The 22,772-nt window shown below is 37.8% G+C and overlaps 1 protein-coding gene across 6 annotated transcripts in view; it reads right to left on the minus strand.

The window, feature by feature from the left end:
• Positions 1-22,772, minus strand: part of SMOC2 (SPARC related modular calcium binding 2) — a 138,072-nt gene that overhangs the window by 21,729 nt on the left and 93,571 nt on the right. For all 6 annotated transcript variants that reach the window (XM_038131944.1, XM_038131943.1, XM_038131942.1 and 3 more), the window contains 2 exons: positions 22,328-22,514; positions 15,078-15,160 (listed from right to left, as the gene is read on the minus strand). In XM_038131944.1, the coding sequence (XP_037987872.1) occupies positions 15,078-15,160; positions 22,328-22,514 (270 nt within the window). The remainder of the gene's footprint in view (positions 1-15,077; positions 15,161-22,327; positions 22,515-22,772) is intronic.

Consider the following 22,772-nt stretch of genomic DNA (forward strand, 5'->3'; position numbering starts at 1 on the left):
ATTTTTATATAAAAGAAACTAGCTTCTTTTGACTCAGTAGGAACCAGACTAAGTTCAGAGAACAATTATTCCTTTCTAAATTTGACATTAGGATTGTATATCTAATATTAATTATTTTTATCCATTACTTTGGTTTAAATTTATATGGTAATGTCAGCAACACCTAGAGCATGAACTCCCTATTGGTGCTGTTTATGAAGTTTAAATGACCCCAACTTCTACAGTCAAGCTGGCGTCCTAATTATGATGAACTATGCTTTGCACAAAACTGATAGGAAAACTTGGATCCAGCTGAACTACTAAGGAGGAAGGGAGATATTTACCAAGAGTTCCTAATTAACTAAGTGTCCTGGCTTGCCAGCTGTAAAAAATCTCTTATTATGTAAAGAAAGTAGTCCTTTGATATATATATATAGCATACAATTTATCAATCAGATGTTTTTCAGAAGCAATCTTCCTGTTTTTCTAAGACAAAAGATGCTGAGACACAGTTAAGGGCTGTAAAACAAAATGTTCTCTCATGCTTAAGTACACTCCAATTTTTTTAATAGGTCTGCATGAAAAATCTGAAAGATAAGCGTGCAGAGCAAAGTGCTGAAAAATATGGCCATTTCTAGTGCTGTACATGGTAACTTACCACTCAGTAGCTTTCAGACACACAGAAATCATTGAGAAGTGGAGAGTGTGGATATGCTCAAGGAGTCACATTGTACATGCAGTGAACTCAGCATCACCAGAGGCTGTTGAGCTCACTGACACAGCAGAGAATAACTCTTCTCCCTTGGAGGAATGTGTCACAGAACCAGCTCTAAGCAAAAAAATGCATGCACATACATGTACCTACAGGAAAAACGGTCTGGTCAGAGCAGTTCATCCCACTTCTGGTAGGGGAATAGTTCAAAACCCTTGCTAAGTCTCACTGACAGGAAAATACAAAAAGAGCTCATTCATCACATCTCACCCCCAGCCCAGACTCATGCCTGTGCAAGCTGGCCTCTGCCATGTGTGCAAGGAGCATGGGAGCATGGGAGTCTCAACTCATCCTGGCACAGTGGTGCACACAGATGGTGTCAGCCCAGCCTCATGTCCTGCAGCCCCACTGGAGTCTCGAGTTTGAGCTGTCTTGCTCCAGAGTAGGAGAGCTGTGGCAGAAGAATGAATGTCCACTCAAACATTTGGAAAGAAGAGGAGGCGAAATTTTCCCTCCAGGTTCCAGCATCCCTCCCCAGGAAGACAGTATTCTCAAGAGGTACTTGGATGGAAACACTGACACTCCTTGAAACCTTCTAATGACACTTGTTACTGAATCTCACTTGGTTTTTCCTTCTGCGAAATAAAAAGCAAGAAAAATGCTAGTATCAGAGGTCGCTTTTGTGATACCCTTTGTAGGTATCCTGTCCTAATTATTGGTTTCCTTCATACCATTTTACACCCTAAGAGAACTCGTTACAGTGAGAATATTTTCAGTTCAAAGTAATGAATTAGAAGCAGAATTTAAACTACAGTTTCAGAGATTAAATAAAATAAAAGTCTTCTTTAGAGCAAGTAATACCAAGCATACAATTACAAACCTCCTTTCAAGAAGCTATCTATATAATCATCTGGATAATATCAACTATTGAAAATATTGGCAAAATATGTATCTACTTTTTCTATTCTTAATACAATGGATTTCAAATTTCTCTTGGCAAAATCACTGATCTTTGCATAGTAGAGTTAACTTGAGCAAGGCCAAGTAAAACTGTGATTTCTTTCTCTAAGGTGCATCACAGTAATTCATTACAAACAGCAGAGGTAGGATACACCTTGCAGAATGGCTTTGATTCATTTCAAAACATGAGAAAAATACTGAGAATATATATGGAATACATTGGTAACTAGAACCTGTTTATGATCCTTCCCTAGGAGTGTGAGTTGAGAGGCATAAGACCATCTCTGTCTGTAAATGTAAATTTTAGTATAAATACAGATTTATATTTAGGGCTATGTTAGTTATCATATAAACACTTCTAATCTACATAAATCAGAAAAACATTATTCCTGTGTGATGAAATTACTAGCACACATAACCCCAAAAAGCACGAGAAGAAATTACTATACTCCAATGCACCTTCCTAAACCCTGTACAAGTACATATTATTTTGGGAAAAAAAATCCAAAACTCTCTTGTATAAATATTTCAGAGAGTTTAAGAACATTTTATTAGGAATATTTCTGTATCCTTCCAGCTCTTTCTTTGATAGTGTGAATTCAGCTATACAGATCTTAGAGAGAGAGAGAAAAAAATCTACCTAATAAAATCCTTCTCTAAATAACTCCAAATTAACTTTCTGTATTCAAAGCCTAAAGGACAAGGTAGATAGACTGAATTTTTCAGGTATACTGAAAAATTTCCAAGGGTAGAAATATGTGTTAAATATCCTAATGAAAAAAACACCAATCTTTTATTTTCAGTGGTTCAGAGATATTGCTTTGTGACCATTTAAATATTACTTCTCTCAACTGAAATTACGATATGGATATTTCCAGCATACATGAAAGACTAACTCAGTTGGTTATTGATGATTGATGATTACATTTAGATGTACACATAGGTGCACAACTAATGGATGATGCCTTCTTGCTTGATGAAAATGAGAGAGACACATCAGTAATAGCAAGTGAGATTGTAGAGCCAAATGCCAAATGCAATTTCTGAGTCAAATCCATATTTATTCATAGTTGTCTATTCTTTTCACCACCAGATGTATAGTATACAAAGTACTATAGCTAACTACTACTACTAGCTAGCTATGTAGCTGAATATGTTAGTCAAGAGCTGTTCCTAGATTCTGCTTCTCTCAGTGAGCCAGGTGAATTTTTCAAACTCGGTTTATTTTCTGTGAACAAATCTGCTCACTCTAGTAGACATTTTCCATTATAACTGTGTCTGGCTACAAAGCCTAGGAATTCGCTTATCAGTTCTTTTCCCCATTATAAAGTTCACAGCACAGAAGGGTCTGTAGTGAATAAGAAGCCATAAAAAAAAGCTGATGAATATTCACTCTGCTTCTTAAATTAATTTGATTCAATGACCTTTGCTTTGCATTGAACTGTATTCCAAAACTAATTTCAAATTGGATCAGTACCAGCAAATCTGGATTATGTACTCAAAGAACCCAAACCTCAGACTCGTAAGACTTGCATTCTGTAACTCTCCAGTTAGAGAACAGGAATAATACCCTGGGACTGAAAACCCCTGACTTTGCACTGGTTCTGGCTGTCTGTGTCTCATTTAACATTCAGAGACTACATAGCCCATAGAATATCAAGGGTTATGGAACAACCTAAACCCTCATCCTACAGACACTTATGCCTGGGCTTAACTTTACAACCACATGTAAAAGTTTCTTTGATTTTAATTGAATTAATCACAAGAAGAATGCAAGTAAGTGTTTGCAGGATCAGGGTTCAGCAGGTCATGGATTGTACTTTAGGAATATTTAAAATTAGTTGCTTGTGGATGACTTACAAAGAAAAAAAAGCTTTACCAGAAAACATTTCTAGGTAGCAAGAAAATTCAAGAACTTTGCAAATGTAAAAGGCAAAATATGTGACTAATTTATTTCCCAAAATTATTCACGGATTTTTGCCATATGCTAACATCAGGAATCTATGAACAGTAGCATTCCTGCTGAGCTGAGAGAAGCAAATTTCTGAACCTTGTGAAGCATTCTGAATCCTTTGAAAGATTTCCCAGATGTTTGTATGGGGTCATTTCATTTCTTTCTTGAGGGCTCTCAGTTGTGGAGGTCTATAAGCTGTACTTAACCAAGGAATAACACCATCTATTTGAAAAACACTGAGATAGTATCATATAAAGTGTCATCCCTGTGAACAAGAGTATTTATTCTACATCTCTTCACAGAGCCCAGAAAAATGCATTCTTTGCAGTCTAAATACCTGATGCGAAGAAGGACCTGGAGGGAAGCCAGCTGGCTTAAGCTCAGCCAGTGTGAAACAAAGGTGACACATGCTGGCAGACTGAAGAACTTTGAGGAATTGGCAGAAACTTCCACTGCCTCTCCAGTTGATGGCATTTGTCCACCCATTGTCCGAGTGGCTTTGCAATCAGCTCAACTGAGAATTTTCCAGGCATCATCTTGTTATTCTGCATTTGTGCAGTGCCCAGAACATTGGTATCCCAGACTATACAACTATAAACTGATGTGAGGCAAACAATTAACAATACTAAGCACAGAGTCTTTTCCAGCCCATCTCTAGTTGCAGGTTCTCTATATTAACAACAACAGGTATGACATTCTCTATCTGTGGCTGCACCAAGGTTGCAGCACTCCCTTACCATGACATAGCATGTGAAATTAATCATGTCTTTGATCCACTATCAAAAAAAAAAAAAAACTGGCATTACTTCTGAGCCTCAGTCAGAAACTATGTTCAATAATGGTATTTTACTCTGTAAAATAAAGTCAACCTCAGTGAGATGTGCAACACTCTTCTACTGGTGATCAGTTCCATTGGTCTCAGATAAGCTATGCTGGTATTTAGAAAACATGAGCATTGAACGGACTCTCTGATTATCAGAGACAGCCTTTTTCTCAAAAGAATTAAATAAAGTAATTATTTTTTGCAGCAGGCTAAATATACTGCATGGTAGTGCATATGCGACTATCTCAGTGGTTTTAAATATGCAATGTTATTCCTTGTTTGAATACAACCTCTAGGCCTCCATAAGTGAAAGCCCTTGAGGAGGCAATTTTTTGCCCTTCTACAGGGGATTACACAGAAAAGCCTTTTGGAGGCTAAAACAAAAATATTTTCTTCAGAAAAATATACTCAATGATGTGAGATCAGTGTCAACAATTTTGACTACATCTTGTTCATTTTCCTTGACAAGTGAAATAGGCTTATTGGTTGACACTTTCAGTCATTATTCAGCTGAGTAATGACTGGTGTTATTACTGTATTACAAATCAGGTTATTCAAAATGTTAGTAAGTGGGAAGGCTTGCGCTTGCCTAAATTTCCACAAGCCCTAGCTTTTTAAGTCTGCATTCCAAAAAGACACTGTTTGATGAAAATCACAAAATTTCTAGGGTGATTTGTTGTAAGTACAGGATATTTTCATAATTGCTGGGAATTGAAAATCCCCACTGAATTCACAGTTATTGAAGTGCTCGTTTTATTTGAAAACTGAAACACTTCTTCAAGTGACTAAACACAAAGAATAAATGCCTAACCATTGTGGTTCCCTCATGAAAACATAGCTCCAGATATACATTCAATCTGAAATGAAAATATTTATTTTTTCCTATCCACAGATTAAACATGAGAGATGTTTCTGCCACATAATCAAGGAGAACTTGTATCCAAGTATGAAAACACAACAAAACAAGAGATCCATTTTGAAAGGAGCAGCGTTACAAATCCATGGCATGTTTTTATTCAATTTACTCTATCAGATTATAAAGGAGAAGCCCCATACCATGTGCTTTTGAGGAAATAGTGTCTTATTTTGTGACTCCCACTCACTGTCATGATAAGATTCAGGTGTCATTTTTCATTATGATTACAGCCCTGGCACACTAAAAGGTTTTCACCTTTTCCATTCAGTTAATATGAGCTTTTCTTGACAGCTTTTAGATTGCAAGATGATAATGATTGCAGGCATTCTGGCAGAAAACACTGGGGGTTATTCTATATCAATCTTCCCTGCTTGTGTTTTTTTTTTTTTTCCTACTGCTTACCCAAGTGCTACAATCCAGTTGTACCATGTTATTATGAGATACCTCTCCTCCGTCTTCACTACACCAGATTATTTCAAGATGTTTTAAAGCATTTCTTGAAGCTTGTAGTTTTAAGAATACAGCACCAAAGTTTGTTGAATGAGGCAAATTCTTTAATTCCTTTTAGGTTCCAGTGTGATCAAAGTTTCACTCTGCTTATTGTAGGATTTTATACTGGGCACAGACACTACCTCAGTATCCTACAGTAATGTACTTGGAGCTGTTTTAAAAGGGTCTGTGGTATTTTCATTGTAAACTTTAGACTGTCTTTAAAAGAGGGAATGTATCTTGATTTTCTTAACACTCACATGTATTTTCTGCAGAGACCTTGTTAAAAGAAACAAAGATGTTTAAAATGTTCTGTTTTGCAGTTTCTTTTGGATTTCTTGATTCGGCTAATCTCTACATTGAAACATTTCACATAAATTCATTTTCTTCTTTGTCTCTTTACTATTAGGAAAAAATATAGAAGGGGAGTAAATATAGTATTATGGATTAAATGTAACTGTACAGCTGGTGTGAGACAACCTTCTGGGAAACCAGCCAGATACAGGAGAACGTTCTCCCTTCTGGGCATGTTCTCCTGGAGGTGTTCCACTGCTCACACTTACAGCAGGCAAGACTGCTGTCCTTAAACATGCGTTTGTTTGGAAAAGGAGGACAGCAAAAGGTGAAGAGAGAAACAGAATATATATTCTTTGGTATAGCAAAATGCTGTGAAGCAAATGAAGTCAGTGTTTATTAGTTCTATTATAGCTCTTTAAAATAAACATAAAATTATAGGTTAATATGAAGTAGAGCAATGAAAGAAATGCTATTGCTGAGCCAGTAGCACCACCTTTAATTAACAAGTTTTTTTTCTTTTGTTAGCTGTGAAACAGTTGTGTCCTTCACTGGCATTTTACTAGTAACACAAATGCTTTCACTGTAATTTTTATAGGCAAATTTGCACATTAAGTAGCTCTTGGGTTATGTGCTTGAGATTATTTTTTTCAGATATTATTATTTCTACTGCAGGTTTGTGTGAAGATTCATTTTGATAAGAAAGTATTACAGAGTGAGGCAAAATTAAAGCAGTATGAAGAACTGTGGTCAGATCATTATTAATCAAATCAGGATGAGAAGATAAACAAGAGGGTGTGCAGGATATCAACGTGATCTGCAGAGCCTTGAAAAAGAACTTGCAAGACTTCCTCCCTCTGGAGCTGAAATTCCCACTGGGAGACTAAAATATGCTCATGTAGCCAGACAATAGGGTAATAATATTGAAGTTACTGAATTCAAAAGCCCAAGTAAACTATTGTAGGTTTAAGACACTGAGTCCTCTTTGGAAGATCAGCTGCTCTGAAGCCATAGCAGTGGCCTCAGCACCTGCTTGACCCACAGAGCTATGTAGTGATGAGGGTTTCTGCCTCCCCCCACCCTAGGCCACCACTGCACACCCTAGAGGAGACAGCAAGTGCATTGGGAGGGGAAGCTGCCATTCCCCTTCCTACCCCAGCACTAAGGGACTGCCAAGGAGTGTTCCTGGCCCTCCAGCACCCCTCTGCACAGAATCACAGAATCATCAAGGTTGGAATAGGTCTTTAAAATCATCTAGTCGAACCATCGACCTAACACTAACCTAAATCACCCATAAATAAAAACCCCAAGTGCCATATCCAGACACTCCTTGAACACTTCAAGAGGCCGTGACTTCATCACATCCCTGGACAACTTATTCCAATACCTAACAACTGTTTCAGTGAGAATTTTTTTCTAATATCTAACCTGACCCTCCCAAGCACAACTTAAGGCCATTTCCTCTCATCCTTTCACTTTGTGACATGAGACGAAAGACTGGCCCCCACTTGGGTACAACCTCTTTCAGGAAGTTTTAGAGAGCAGTGAGGTTCCCCCCCCCCCGCCCGAGCCTCCTTTTCTCCAGGCTAACCATTCCCAGCTCCCTCAGCTGCTCCTCATAAGACTTGTGCTCCAGACCCTTCACCAGCTTCACTGCCCTTCTCTAAACACCCTCCAAAACCCCACTGTCTTCCTTGTTGTGAGGGGCCCAGAACTGAACAAAGCATTGAGGTCTGGTGTCACTCGTGCTGAGTGCAGGAAGAAAATCACTTCTCTAGTCCTGCTGGGCATGCTATTCTTGATACAGGCCAAGATGTCATTTTCTTTCTTGGCCACCTGGGCACACAGAGGGCCTAAACTAGCAAACTAGTAAACTGGCAACCCCAAATCTCTGCCTTCTAAGCAACTCTCATGCCACTTTTCCCCAAGCCTATATTGATGCATGGGGTTGTTGCAACACACATCCAGTACCCAGCGCTTTGCTTTACTGAACATCATGCGGTTGTCCTCCGCCCACTGATCCAGCCTGTCAAGATCTCTCTACAGGGCCTTGTGGGATTTGCAGGGGTCCCAGGACAAGGGAAGAGACGAGAATCTTGACTCCATGTTTCAGAAGGCTGATTTATTATATTATTATATATATTATATTAAAAACGCTATATTAAAACTACACTAAAAGGATAGAGAGAAAGGATTCATCAGAAGGTGAGAAAAGAATAGAAAGGAATGAATAATAAAGGCTCGTGACTGACCAGAGAGTTGACCCAGCTGGATCTTTGATTGGTTATTAAATAATAATAACACCTCACATGGACCAATCAAAGATGCATCAGTTGCATTCCACAGCAGCAGATAGTTATTGTTTACATTTCTTTCCTGAGGCTCCTCAGCTTCTCAGGAGAAGAAAATCCTGGCAAAAGGATTTTCATAAAATATGTCTGTGACAGAGCCTACCTACCCTCCACCAGAAAACCACTTCCGTCTAATTTGGTGTTATCTGCACAGTTACTGAGGATGCGCTAAATCCCCCTATCCAAACCACTGATAAAAGATACAAAACAAGACCAATCTCAATACTGAGTCCTGGGGAATACCACCAGTGACTGGCCATCAACTGGATTTAGTTCCATTCTTTACCATTTTCTTGGCCCAGCCATGCAGCCAGTGTTTAATTCAGTAAAAAGTGCATCTGTTCAAGCCAAAGACAGACTCAATTTCTCCAGGAGACTGTTGTGGAAGATGGTGCAACAGTCTTTACTGAAGTCTAGTTATTTAACAATCACAACTTTTCCCTTTTCCCTCAACTTCTAAGCAAGTCACCTTGCCATAGAAGATCAGGGTGCTCATGCAGGACCTGCCTTTCATAAAGCCCCATTGCCTGGGCCTAGTCCTCTGGTTGTCCTGCACGTGCTGTATGATGACACTCATGATGATCTGCTCCATGACTTTCCCTGGTACCAAGGTCAGGATGACAGGCCTTTAATTTCCCAGATCATCCTTTCAACCCCTCTTGTGGATAGGTGTTACATTTGCTAATTACCTTCTGGCAATTCTGGGACTTCCCCAGTTAACCAGGACTGCTGGTAAATGACTGGAAGTGACTTGGGAAGCTCTTCTGGCCAGCTCTCTCATTACTCTCGCTGCACCCCCTCTGGGCCCACAGACTTGTGGATGTCTAATTGGCATACAATGTCACTAGCCATTTCCTTTTGGATTTTGGGGGCTTCACTCTGCTTCCATCACGAACCTCCAGCTCTGGGAGCTGTACCTCCTTGTTGAGCCTCACATCCTCCCAGCAGACCCCACCATGCTCCAGGCAGGTACCCTACATAACTCGCCACGCAGCTGTTCAGCTCTGCCATCCCTTCACTGTCATAAAGGTTCACACCAGATTTGAACCAACATTTCCTGGTCATAGTCATTATTTAGGTAGTTCTGCTCCATACAGAGCCTTTTTGCCAAGTACCTCTTGGTAAATAGAACAGCACAGAGCTCAGGGCAATGGTTACAGGCTCATTCAAAACAGCCAGCAACTTCAAGTGGTTGGTTGACTACTCAAAGCTTTAAGATTCAATAGCAGAAAGGAGTATTTTGAGTATTAGTTCATGCAACCAGAAAGCTGGTTACATCATGAAAATATAATCCTTTTAAATCACAACTCAGTGGAGACAGTTACATGCCAATTGACCTAACAATCTGAAGCTCATGGGAAGGTGGGCATGTGTTAAAAATTTGCATTATGCCTTATCTCATGCCTTAAAAAAAAGAAAGCTTTAGTCATTCAAATGTTTAAGAACGTGAAATGAGGTAAGATTAGTTTCTACTTGGTGTTGGGATGAGGTAGGGCAGTGGTGGTACCTCAGTATTTTAGCTGAGAAATTCTCTGGCACCTTATAAAATCTGATGCAGTCATGGTCAAAAGTAGAACCACTGCATGATAGAATGAACCTCAAAAGGAAAAGCAGTTAAGCCTCTATCACTTTCCTTTTCTTTTAAGATGCCTTTGAAGTGAGACACTTCATATGACGGCTGTTTGGCTGTGGGTGTTGCATCATTGTGGTTTGAGTGCTTCCGACTATTTCCCTTTAACTTTGGAAAAAGATACACTGCCAACAACCAAAAGTAAACTGTACTTATCCCCACATAATTTCCCCATACCTTAAATCATGAGCTTTGCTCCACAAAACATAAACTGTTCAGGGTCAGTGCAGGATTATCCCATCAGAAACACAGTAAATAAAGCCATTACAATAGGAAGAAAATTGGGCAGTTAGAATATTTTTGTTTCTCTTAAGTAACACAAAAATTAAATAAACAGATGAGTTAAACTGCTCTCATGCATTATTTGCAGGAGACAATATTAACTACTTGAATGCCAAAGTTAAACTAAGGTCAAGAACACCCCTACCTCAAAACAAGAGCTGAGTCAGTAGTAGGTTATGAAATTAGAAAACAACCTGTAGTTTATATTTAAGGAAGAGTTTTAAGGGATTTTTTGTTGTGTTTTGTTATTAAGTTGATTAACTGTACGAAGGACCTTTGTCAAGACATTTCAATTGAGTCATAAAGTTCTAAGTTTGACTTAAACTGTAGACTATCAGAGTACCACCACCATGTTTAACAGAGCTTAGGCCCTGGATGGAAAGCACTGAGTTTTGGATTTGGGTTGTGGGGAAAAGGGTTGTGGGGAGAAGGAGACATAGAGAATTCAAAATCTGTCTCACAGAGGCTGTGCAAAACTAATTCGGATCCTCCTTGTGCCACCGAATAAACCCTGGATAATAAAAACCTTTCAGATGCTTCTTGACTCAGTGCTATCAAAACCCTGAAATACTCACCTTCTTATGAGAAATGGTCTAGAATCAAAAATTTTAATGATAATCAACTGAAGTGAAGGATTGCCAGTAAGGACAGAAATAGGAGTAAAATGCTGATCTTATGTCACCACTGAAAACCTACAGTAACTTGAATGCAATGGAAGCATGGTACTTCCAGCAAGGTAAACTGAGATCAGCATCTCAGGAAAACAAAATACTCAATGGTGAAAAGCTATGCTATTTAGAAAAAATAAAAAAGGGAGACTTTTAAGACTTCTAGTAGATTGATTTAGTATATCTTCACATTGACCCAAGTCAGTATACAGTATTATTGTTCAAGGCACTGTCATTTCCAAACTATACTTTCCCCTCTCAAATTATCCTTTTGTATGAAATGAAGTATCACAACTGTAGGAACTTCACAAAAACCCACATTGTGTTAAAGAAAAGGAGAAACTTAAACAAACCAAAATAAAATGTAAACAAAATTAATGGTCTGACTTAAATTGACAAAACCATAGCAACCCAGTAAGGTCTGAAAATTCAGCTTGACATTGTGTCCCTTGCTGAAACTTGCATGTCATTTACTCATTTGTTAGTTTTGTTATTTTTTTCTGCACAGAAGATAAGGGTACTTCTAATTAAAAAATATTATGTGAGCAAAATGACATTCCCCAGAATACTTTAAAAATGTTTCCATTTACTTTTCAAATTTTAGGTCTGGGTAATGAAAATCATATTACAGGAAAATAAGATAAACTCCCAAGTCAGGTAAGAATACAAAAATCTTAAATCATATAAAGTACTATCCAAAGTTTATCCAGCCCTCACACACAGCAGAACCTAAATCAAAGACTTTTTGCTTTCAATGCATACTTTTTAAATAAGAAAAGGATTTGCCCAGGAGGCAAATTATCTGAGGAGTCTGGCATTGTCTCAGTATGCTATCATGTCTTGCTTTCTTACACACCAAGGTCCTTTTCTTCCAGGTTGCTTAGAGCAGAGGCAAGACTAGCTTTATGAACAGGAAGCTTACAGGGGCACCTACACCTCATTTCATCATTCTGTATGTTTAGCTTAACTAGCCTTCAGGCTAAACCCTTTTAAATGCTCTTGATCAGCTTATGTAGAAAACTGAATTCCTCTTTAACACACCAGTAATCCAAAGTATGGAAAAAACTATTCAAGACCTTACATCACAGGGCTTCCATTTTACTGTATAATACAGAAGAGAACAAAAGGTCAAAATACAAATGTTTGAAAACTCTGACTGTGAGAAAAATAAAAAACCCTTTTGTTTCCATAGTATGTGACATTTTCTATACTCCTTTTTGAGTTCAATTTCATTATCTCAGAATAACCAGTTTCGGAGAAGGATCATAACCGCAAGTAACCTCAGAAAAATGCTTTGGCTTTAAAAAAGGACTAGAAATCTAATGGGAAGAATTGTTATTATTATATAACTTCCAGTCCAAACTAAGAGATACAGGTGGCTTGGATCGTCCCTACAAACATTAGACTAGCCTTCAGCTTCAGATGCTTTATATTAGGTTACCTTAGGATGTGAAAACATAGTCTTAACTAGGTTTAAATTAGTGAGAATTTTGCTGTAGACTCTAAGGGTCACTTATCTGCCACAATTTTGCCTTAACAAGGTATCAGTGCTTGCCAAAAACTGTTTATTGGTTTACTCACAAATTAATGCTAAAAATATTTGGCTTAACATATAATGGGTTCAAATTTTCAGGTGGTATAAATCAGTGCAGCTGCAGAACCATGCCAATTTAATCCACTTGAGGATCTACCTGCAGGCTTTATCCCATTTAAGATCATTCATAACAGTAAAGTAATTAATCTTAAAATCTTCCTGGTTTTACATGGCAGGTAGTCACAGAGGTTTCAACAAGGGCTACTGCATTTTTGTGGCTATAATCAGCAAATCAAGCAAACCCATCCTTTCATAAATGTATTATTCCTTAAAAGTAAGACTCCAATTAACCTAGTTTTTTTCTTTATTCAGTCGTGGCACCACTCAGCAATTATATGTTATATTTAAATTTAGACAACACAGATGAAAACATGTCTTTGCAAGGCTGCATACAATAGAAAAACTGAATAATAGTGATTCATTGCTATTAAGAAGTTTATTCATATTAGCTATTCACACAACTTTGTGTTACGTGTTAACAACTAAAAATACTTGCACAAGATCATCTTTCAACCTCCTTCTTTTCAAAAAATTGTATAAAGTAAATTCAATTCATTTCACTTGATGCAGTGCTTTCATGACAAGAAATAAATCTGCCACTTATTGACAACTGCACTTGTGCATTTAGCCTTACAGGGAATGAAAGAAAAAAATAAACATCTTAACACAACTGCAACTGGGAAGTAGCCTCTTCCCCCCATTACTTCTACAGACACATACTTATTCCATGCTGCTGCAGAATAGGAGATTCTTCTAGCTAACCTGTAAGTATTTAAGCAATGTTGGTGTTTGCCTTATTTTAAAATAACACAAGGCATTTGGAAGACAATGATTAAGCAACCTAACATGAAAAAGAACAAATCCGTGCCACACATATCAATTATAATACTTATAGGCTTGCCTTGCTGTAGTAGTTTTTTGGACTAAAGCACATGTAATGCAAAATACCATAATGTAAAAAAAAAAGAAAATCAATACACTATTGCCTAACTTAATGAAAATTAATTTATCAAGTAGGAGCTTGCAGCATTGAAAATTCTTGTTAACTATTTCACTGAAAAAATATCTTGATTTTGGATAAATCTTTATTACTGGACTTTATGAAAGCACTAGCAGTTTAGATTTAAAAAATAGATATATGCAATCTTAAAAACCTTCATCTGCCCATTCTTCCTCTAAGATTCCATCTAGCAAATGCTTTTCAAAACATTTATCTAAAGGCAGGAATGAACAGTAAGTGATCTCTGCAAAACTTGTTTCTTCAACTTCTGCTCTGCTATAATGTCTTCTAAGTCAAGTTCTTTTCATTCAGAAAAAAAAAGACCATAAAATCAAGTAACCATCCAAGTCTGTAACTATGCAAGTGTTGTGTGAAATAATTTGTTGAAGATGGCTAACTTTCCACTGGTTTCCATGGAGTTATAAATAGCACAGAATAATTTGGGTTGGAAGGGACCCTTGAAGGTCATCTTGTCCAGCCCCCCTACAATGAGCAGGGAATCTTCAACCAGGTCTTTTCATTAGCTTCTATACAGAACACAACATAGAGTTATATTTAGTATTTTTTTTTAATTACACTTGTAATTAAATTTATTTCATGACAGAGAGAATTAATGTGTGTTCACTCAATTGCATTTCAACATTGATGGGCATAGTTTGAGAATTGTCAGAATGTTTCTTTGGGTGACCAAACTAGATTATTTCTCATGACATGAAAGATCTGCACATATTATTTACTTCTTTCTGGTTCTTTACAATGGCGGACAGTGACTTCTAATTCTCTCATAATGTGCAATATCAGTAAACATGCTACACCTCAAGTTATTCAAGCATACTAAAAGGCCATTTCAGAAATTAAGGAAGTCTACTGACTTCTGTGTAGCTCAACTATCCATAGATAAGATCTCTCCCACGATTATAAAAAGTGAAAAAATATGAAAACTCTAATAAACACCTTTTTTTCCTTCAACAAAGAATAATTTCAAAAAGTATTATTGTGAGGTAAACTGACAAAGATACTCTTGGAGAATAGTAAGATGGATACATTATTTAGACTGATTTGAAGATGGAGGCCAATTTCCCATGGATTTTGCTAGAACAGGCTTTATGAAGCATAGGTTAAGTTATCCTGGATATATTTGCATATTTCCCTGATATGAGAGCAGCAAAGAATAATTCCATTAAGTAAATGTGATGGCCATTAAACTAATGATTAAAATGAGCCTTACCTTCTCTGACAAGATCCCAAGACCCATATTGACTTACACTGTTCCAAAGTCAAAGACTTCACTCAGTGGCAAATCAATATAGTGGTATCTAAAAGATACCTTGCTTTGATATAGTGTAAGGAATTGCTTTCTAATTTACTGTAGTGAATGAACAAAGCATTGGAATACATAAATTTAAATTTATCAGTCTCACTGACCTTGAAGCTGGCGTCCTTTGTACAAATCCTTTGTTTTTGTTGGGTGAGCTCTGGCACCATTATCACATTTAGGTTGTTCATACCTAAAGAACGAACAAGGAGAGAATAAACCCAGTCAGGTTAATTGGATTAAGAATTAATTAATTTCCAATATTGGAGTCCTCATACCTTCTTGTATTTAGGGAATAAGCCCACATTTTCATTCAGAGGGCAATGCAAACTTATCTGCCTACTTTCCACTTACCTCAAAGAAACTATCTTTATTCTCCTGGAGTTTATGCCAAACTAAAAAAAAACAACAACAACAAAAAAAAAAAAAAACCTCTCTACTAAAGCCCATTCTACTGGGAGGAAAACTAAAGAATTGCTATAAATTAATACAAAATAAAAATTATTTTGAAATATATACCAAAGAAACCCCACAGAAGCAAGAAAAAAACAGGCTGTCTCCCACCTATAAAACAAAAAAATCATAAACAATACCACAGACAGTATTCATGTTGGGAAACACCAGCGATACAATTTTCAAATCACAGCAAGGCAGGTGCTGTAGTTAGGTACTACTACAGCTCTAAATTCATGTGCTACTGTATCTTGTAAAAAAAATAGTTTAAGTAAGAAGGGTTAACCATGAATATTTTGAACAAGAGTGAAAAAGTGATAGGATTTCCAGAAGGAAGGTAATTGGGCTAGAACTACTTGAAGTGAACTGTGTAGAAGACTGAATCTCCACCTGCTACTAGAATATTCTGGCTCTTCTATGCTTGCTGAGTTTACTTAAAGTCACTTTGTTAGTCTAACTGGTAGCAAGAAACTGTGCTATTTATACTTCCAGCAAACAGTGACTTATGCAACACCACTAGCAGTATCTTTTAGGCAAGGCCAGGAGGCATAGGAGCATCTGCTGCTGAATCTCACCTCCTTTTCCATGTCCCACTATGAAATCATGGTGGTTTTTCACTCACCTCAACAGAGTCTCTTTCTGAGAAATTTTTACTTTATTGTCCTAAAGCAGACTGAAGTTGCAGGACTTAGCAGGTAGAATTTCAGAGAATGTTTCAATTCTTAGTTAAATTAACATGAATTGTGTCTCTATACATGTGTGTGCACACACTGTTCACTGAATAGATTCAGGATTCTTTCATAGTTTATATAACTGAAGTTCTCCTACTTCAACTTCACCAAAATCACATTTACTGCATGGCATACTTAAATTTCTTATTAAATTACACTAATCCAATTTTTTTGGAACAAAGTATTTCTAAAAACATTGAATGGTGGCAGTGTCCTGGATTCAGGTCAGACTGCTTCTAAAAACAAAGCCTAAATATTTTGCTCTTAATTCAGGCACCACAGAGAACTACAATATTATTTTTCCTTTGAGCGCTTAACTTATTTCCATACCATCTGATGAAACTGACTACTGGCCTACCAAGTTTTGGCTGCTGCAAGAAGGTGCAGTATCCTTTTTATGGACATGGGAGAGCTACAGACTCTTTTTTACCCTAAAGAATGGCAGAAATAGAAGGTGCTTTGATAGCATGGGTTGGATTCAGATACTTGATGGATGACCACTTCAATCAGCCAAGAAAACAGTGAAAGAGAAGTCTCTGAGCAATACCCACTAATGCAGTATCTGGCAAACAGCCTGGCCCCTGATTAATCTGATACCTGACTCTGCATTCCCCTCCTTCTCTTCCATTACTGTGGCTGCTCTGTGCCTACATTTCATTTTTTGGCCTCTACTCTTCTACCCTTTTGGCTGATATTTATGTTAAATACACACATAGTCCATCATATACAAACTAAATCTATAAAAGCCCAAGAGGCGTCAAAATGCTGCAATGTGAAAAGTCTATGTTTAACCCTTTAAAGCAACTGAAGAAAGAAAAGAAGTATTTTAAAATTTACCATGCAGGAACAGCCATGATAAAAACTGATAAGAAAAACAGACTTGCCTCAGTTTTCATGGAGAAAGAGTGGGAATGGGATATCATGTCAGAATGGAGCACTGTCAGGTTAAAAATAGTGTAGTTAAAAGACATCCCAAGTTACTCTTTTAAATTTGAAAGGCTAAAGAATCCCTTGCAGTAAATGTATATCTAGAATTGGCAAAGGCTTAGGAAGACTACTTTATACCTCTGATCAGTCTGCTGGGAAGTACTGATATTTACTGAGGTGAACAAAGCAGTACAGGATGGAGGCTTCCACAGGGATTCTACAGTGTGGGCAGCTTCATGAAACAGATGATTTATGTTCCTTTTTAAGTTTAGAGAATCTTGTGCAAGTTTGCATGAGATCTCAGTTGCTAAAAAAGTCACATGTGAGAACACAGCCCCATGGTCCCCACTGAGCCAAAAGGCTGAGGTTCATGCTGTGATTTCCAGAAAGCATTGGGAGCCAGCTGGTGAGGACCATACTGACACTTTTGTGGGAATGGTTGTTTTTAGTCTTTAAATGCATTATCTCCTTTTAATCCAGATTTATTCCACAACTTCACCTATTTCCTTTGTTTTACTGTCTTAAATGTCCTAGAGGGGTTGTTCATTGACATACCTTTATTTTAACTATAGAACGAGTTTATTTTTTTCTGCAATACCTTCACTGACAAATGATTTGTCTTTTTTTTCAGATGACAGCATATTAGAAGGTAAATGAGTGCTAATAACTTCATTTTGAGGGTCTTATTTAATGTGACTACCATTTATTGAGGTGTTCAGAACCTTATAATATGACAAATATTATCCTCATGAGTACATTCAAAACAAATAACAAGCAGAATGTTGAGCTATTCTGGCAACTTTTTCCCAGATCTGTCTATCCTTTCAGTGTTGTCCCTTAGTGATTCGACCCTCAATTTGCAGAACAGAGATTTCAGTAACATATGTACCCATCTTGCTACCAGGAGTACTAATGTTATCAGTTCCTGTGGTAAAGTTTTAAGATCCTTAATTTGTATTTTGCAGTGCAAAACTGAAAGACAGTACACCAAATTTTGCACAAGCCCCTGACTGTTTAAACTAGGAAGGACTCACATATTCCTTCTTTCCATTCTATAAGAATTCAAAAAGACAAGTGTATATTCCTCATTATATTCTGATCCCCATTTAGTTCCCTCTCCCAGAGGGAAGAAAAAATGTTTAGTTTTATCAATACAGAAAAAAAAATTTAAATCAAGAAATAATTAATGGGATTCCAGCCCATCTAAATATTTCTCAGAAATGAGGTCTAGACATTCCTCTTGAACTCCAGGCAGTAATCCCACCTGCTTGTTTACCAAGACTGTAGATTCCTGAATACATCAGTCATTCTTTATTTAGTATGAAATTCCTAAAACTGAGTACTCTCCTTACCCATCTGTGCTCAGAAATGTCCTCTTTGGGGATATCACTAAATTTTACTTCCCGCAGAGCTTCACTGAGGACTGACCTAGAGTCTAACAAAGCTGAAAAATTAGAAATGGTCAAGAACATAGCAGCTGATCTTTTTAGTATTAGTCATCAGGCAGAGCACTTTTGTGTCTAAACCATATGCATGGAAAGATTGTATCCAATTTTCTAGTCTTTCTACCTTGAGACATGCACCACAGTGAAAGGTCTTCCTGCCGCCTCTTCTCCCACAGCTGAGTGACTGTGTAGTTGCCAAAAACAAGAGGCCAGCAGACCAAACAGGGGAAAAAAAAGACAGAGACTGATTCTAGGTGATTCATAGGTGATTCATCAAGGGTTTGGGAAGGCCTAGAATTCCAGTCTGTATGGTAGTAGGAGCCAAAATGGCACATACTGCATGCACACTATACATATAATAGTAAAGGAAGGTGATTGATTTTTAAGGATCATCGCTTCCAGTTTCATAAATGGTTCATCCTGACGTGCAGGATGTGGCAGGAAGCCCACACAGATGAACAAAGTGCACCTAATAAAATTCACATTTATAAAGGAAGCATATGATTTGTCAGCTGATACAGGAGGAATAAACAGACACTGTTCAAGTGTGCAGGGATGGGGTTAGAAATCTGGTGAGGAGCATGAAGGCAACAAGAAGAACTTCCTACATGTGCATCAGCAGCAAAAAGAAGACAAGGGAAGTGTGATCCTGCTTCTGGGTAGGACCTTGTGACATAGAACAGAGAGAAGGCAGAAGTACTCAATGGCACCTCCTCCCTGGTCTTTACTTGTAAGACCAGTCTCCAAGGAATCCCAGGTCCTTGAGAGCCGTAGTAAAGTCTACAGCAAGGAAGACTTTTCCTGGGTCATGAAATATCAACTCAGGGATTGTTTGAACAAACTGGACATACATAACTCCATGGACCTGATGGGATGCACCCACAAGTGCTGAGGAAGCTGGCTGATTTGTGGGCCACTCTATTACATCTGAAAGGTTGTACTGACTGGGGAAGGTTCCTGGGGACTGGAAGAAATAAAATGTCTCTTCTGTGATCAAGAAGGGCAAGGAAGAGCCAAATAAGCCAGAGAGCCTTACCTCAGTTTCTGAGAAGGTGATGAAGTAAATACTCCTATAAGCTATTTCAAAACACATGAAGAAGAAGGTGATTGACAGTTGTCAGGACGGAATTATGAAGAGGAAATCATACTTCCCCAACACTGCAGCTTCCTGTCATTCTGTAACTTGCTCAGGGGATAAGGTGAGATGGGTAGATATTATTTATCTTAATTTTACCTAGGCTTTTGACACTGAGCACATTCTTATAGACAAACTGATGAAGTATGTAGGAGATAAATGAACAGTGAGGTGTGTTGAAAACTGGCTGAACAGCCAGTTTCAAATAGTTAGAATGAGCAGAAATAGTTCAGCTGGAAGCCAGTCACCAGTGGAGTGCCCCAAAGCTTGTTTATTTTTAAACAATATTGTTTAATCTCTTCCCTAATGACCAGGACAATGGGACATGGAATAACTTTAAAGTTTTCAGATGATACAAAATTGGGAGGAAGTGTCTGGTACACAAGATGGTTGTGCTGCCATTCAGAGGAACTTCAACAGACTGCAGAAATGGGTTAGCAGGGATCCCATGGAGTTAAAAAAAAAGTGCAAAATTCTTGCCCCTGGCACAGATTGACTCCCTGCATCAGTATAGTATGGGGTCAACCAGCTGAAAAGCAACTTTGAAGCAAGAACCTGGGATTTCTGAAGGAAATGAAGGATGCCGAGTATAAGGCAGCAAAGAAGGCCAATAGCCTCCAGGGTTGCACTAGAAAAAGTACTGCTGACAGGAGAAGATCCTTGCCATTTCTTTCACAATGGGAGAATGACACTTATCTGCAATGTTGTGTCGAGGTCTGAGCTCCCCTAACAACAGAGACATGGGCATACTGGGTCTAGCAAAGGGCCATGAATATCATTAAGGGACTGGAGCATTTGATATAGTATGAAAATGATGCTGAAAATGTTCACCCTGGAGAAGAGAAGGCTCACAGAGGATCTTAATGTTGTCTCTAAGTATCCAAAGAGAGGAAAATAATGAAAGGGAAGTTATAATCTTCTTGCTGATGTCCAGTGGCAGGAAAAAAGGCAGTGGGCACAAAATAAAATACTGAAAATTTCATGTAAAGGTAAGAAAAAACTTATTTTTAACTGTGATGGTGATCAAATACTAAAACAGGCTGCTTAGAGAAGCTATGGATTCCTCATTCTTAGCAATTCTGAAAATAAACTGGACATAGTCCTGAGCAATCTACTATAGATGATCTTGCTTTCAGTAAGGGGATTGGATCAGAAAACCTCCAGAGATCCCTACCAATCTCAGCTGTTCTGCGACTCTATAATAAAATTATATTGATAAAAACTAAAAAACCCATAAAAAAACAAAAACAAAAACCAAAAAAGGAGAAAAAAGAAAAAGAAACAACACCACAAACCCTCCCTCAAAAAAACCCCAAACCAAAAACCCACAAGAAGAAAACCCAAACTAAAACAAAAAACAAAAAACAAAAAAAGAAAAAAAAAAAGAAAAAAAAAAAAAGACCCCACCAAAACCCAAAACCCAACAAAAACAAAACCACAGCACCACAGCAGAAGCTGCATTGCTTGATGAGTGCGAAAAGATGATTTGGACTCAAATTAGGGAACAGGAAATAAAATTATTTACGATAATAATTTAAAGAAGGATTAGCACTAAAAAGAAGAAACAGTGAACAAACCTAGAGGTGGAGAACAGAGAAAGAGCATAAAAGGGAGTATCTGGAATCTCTAGAAGTCATCTTTAGATCCTCATACAATATGCATAGTGATCCTACAGTTTTAGCATCAAATTTAGACTATTATGTTTTGACCATTTATGGACCTCAACTTGTCAAAAACAGTTGATGAATAGTGACTTATAAGTAATAAAATCACAGAATTCTTAAGGTTGGAAAAGACCTCTAAGATCATCAAGTCCACTTCAGATGGCACTGTAATTGGCATAGTCTAGACTATAGTATAAACAGCCAGCAATAACTCAGCACTTGAAGAATACATGAAAAAGTCCTCCCCAACAATATACTATTTTACAGCAAGTGGCTTATAATGCATGTTTCTTTCACAAACCTTATGAAAATGATAAAAAAAGATTTTGCTTAAGTTATAAAAGAGTTATGATTGCATCAAGATACCTCTACTGCCTGCCAGCTCCATATGAGCTTCTATTGCATTCCTACAAGGGCCAAACCTCATAACCAACCTAAATAACATCCTTTGGAACCTGATATGTGCTTTGCCTGCATCTGCACCATGTGGCTTACAATAATTTACCATGCATCTGGCTCAGATGAGACGACTGAACTCCAACCTTCTATTAATAACACACTAAAATGATATTTCCTTGCTATGGGTTCCTGAGGAGTTGTTCATCAAAGACCATCATATGAAATAGTTAAGGAGGTTGCTGGAAAATTAACAAAACAACTAAGCATTTCTGAGGATGGATATAATTTGTGTCATAGACCATCTCACTTGCCTCTTTTACATTAAGGATAAGGAGTGTGAGATTTCCTCTGGGATTATTCATTATATGCTTCAAGTCTTGGATTCCTAGCACAAAAAAGGAGTAAAGAGGACTAGGATGCAAACTGCCTGTACCATTGCAGTGAAAGAGTCCATGGCCATCTAATTTGTGACGTCTCAAAATATTGCACTTTATAAAAAAACAATATGACATAATTCCACCAGCAATAGAAATCTACACAATAGTCCATGGACACTAGGGCATGATCTTACCAGAGCTTTTGAGAACTGAACATGTACTCCCATACCTGGTTGATGTTCCGGGGATGGGACGTCCCGTATCTACCAGAACACACCAGCAGTAGCCCGTGGAAGGATGGCACTGCACAGGTTTGTAGAGGCCACCCTGAGCACACTCTGGAATGAACACATTGTCTTTCTGGGGCTGCTTTGCTTCCTCCAGGGCTGACTGAAGTTCTTGATCGCATGACGATGCTTTTGGATGGAAAAGAAAAAGTACTGAAGAAGACAGATGGAAAGAGCATACTCAATTTATCAAACAGATTTTATATCTTTGATTGCATAAGAGGATTTTCTTGTGAAGGCTTGCTACAGCTCAAATACCAGCTACATTGGTTTAGGCTATATATTGTTAAAAACTAGTTTTCTTTTCATGCAGCTGCTTCATTTTATAGTCCTAATAGTATTTTGAATGTCCCCTTTCCTATACTTGATGTATCTATGGATAATCAT

The sequence above is a fragment of the Motacilla alba genome, chromosome 3, assembly GCF_015832195.1.
Source record: "Motacilla alba alba isolate MOTALB_02 chromosome 3, Motacilla_alba_V1.0_pri, whole genome shotgun sequence".
Classification (NCBI taxonomy): Eukaryota; Metazoa; Chordata; class Aves; order Passeriformes; family Motacillidae; genus Motacilla; species Motacilla alba.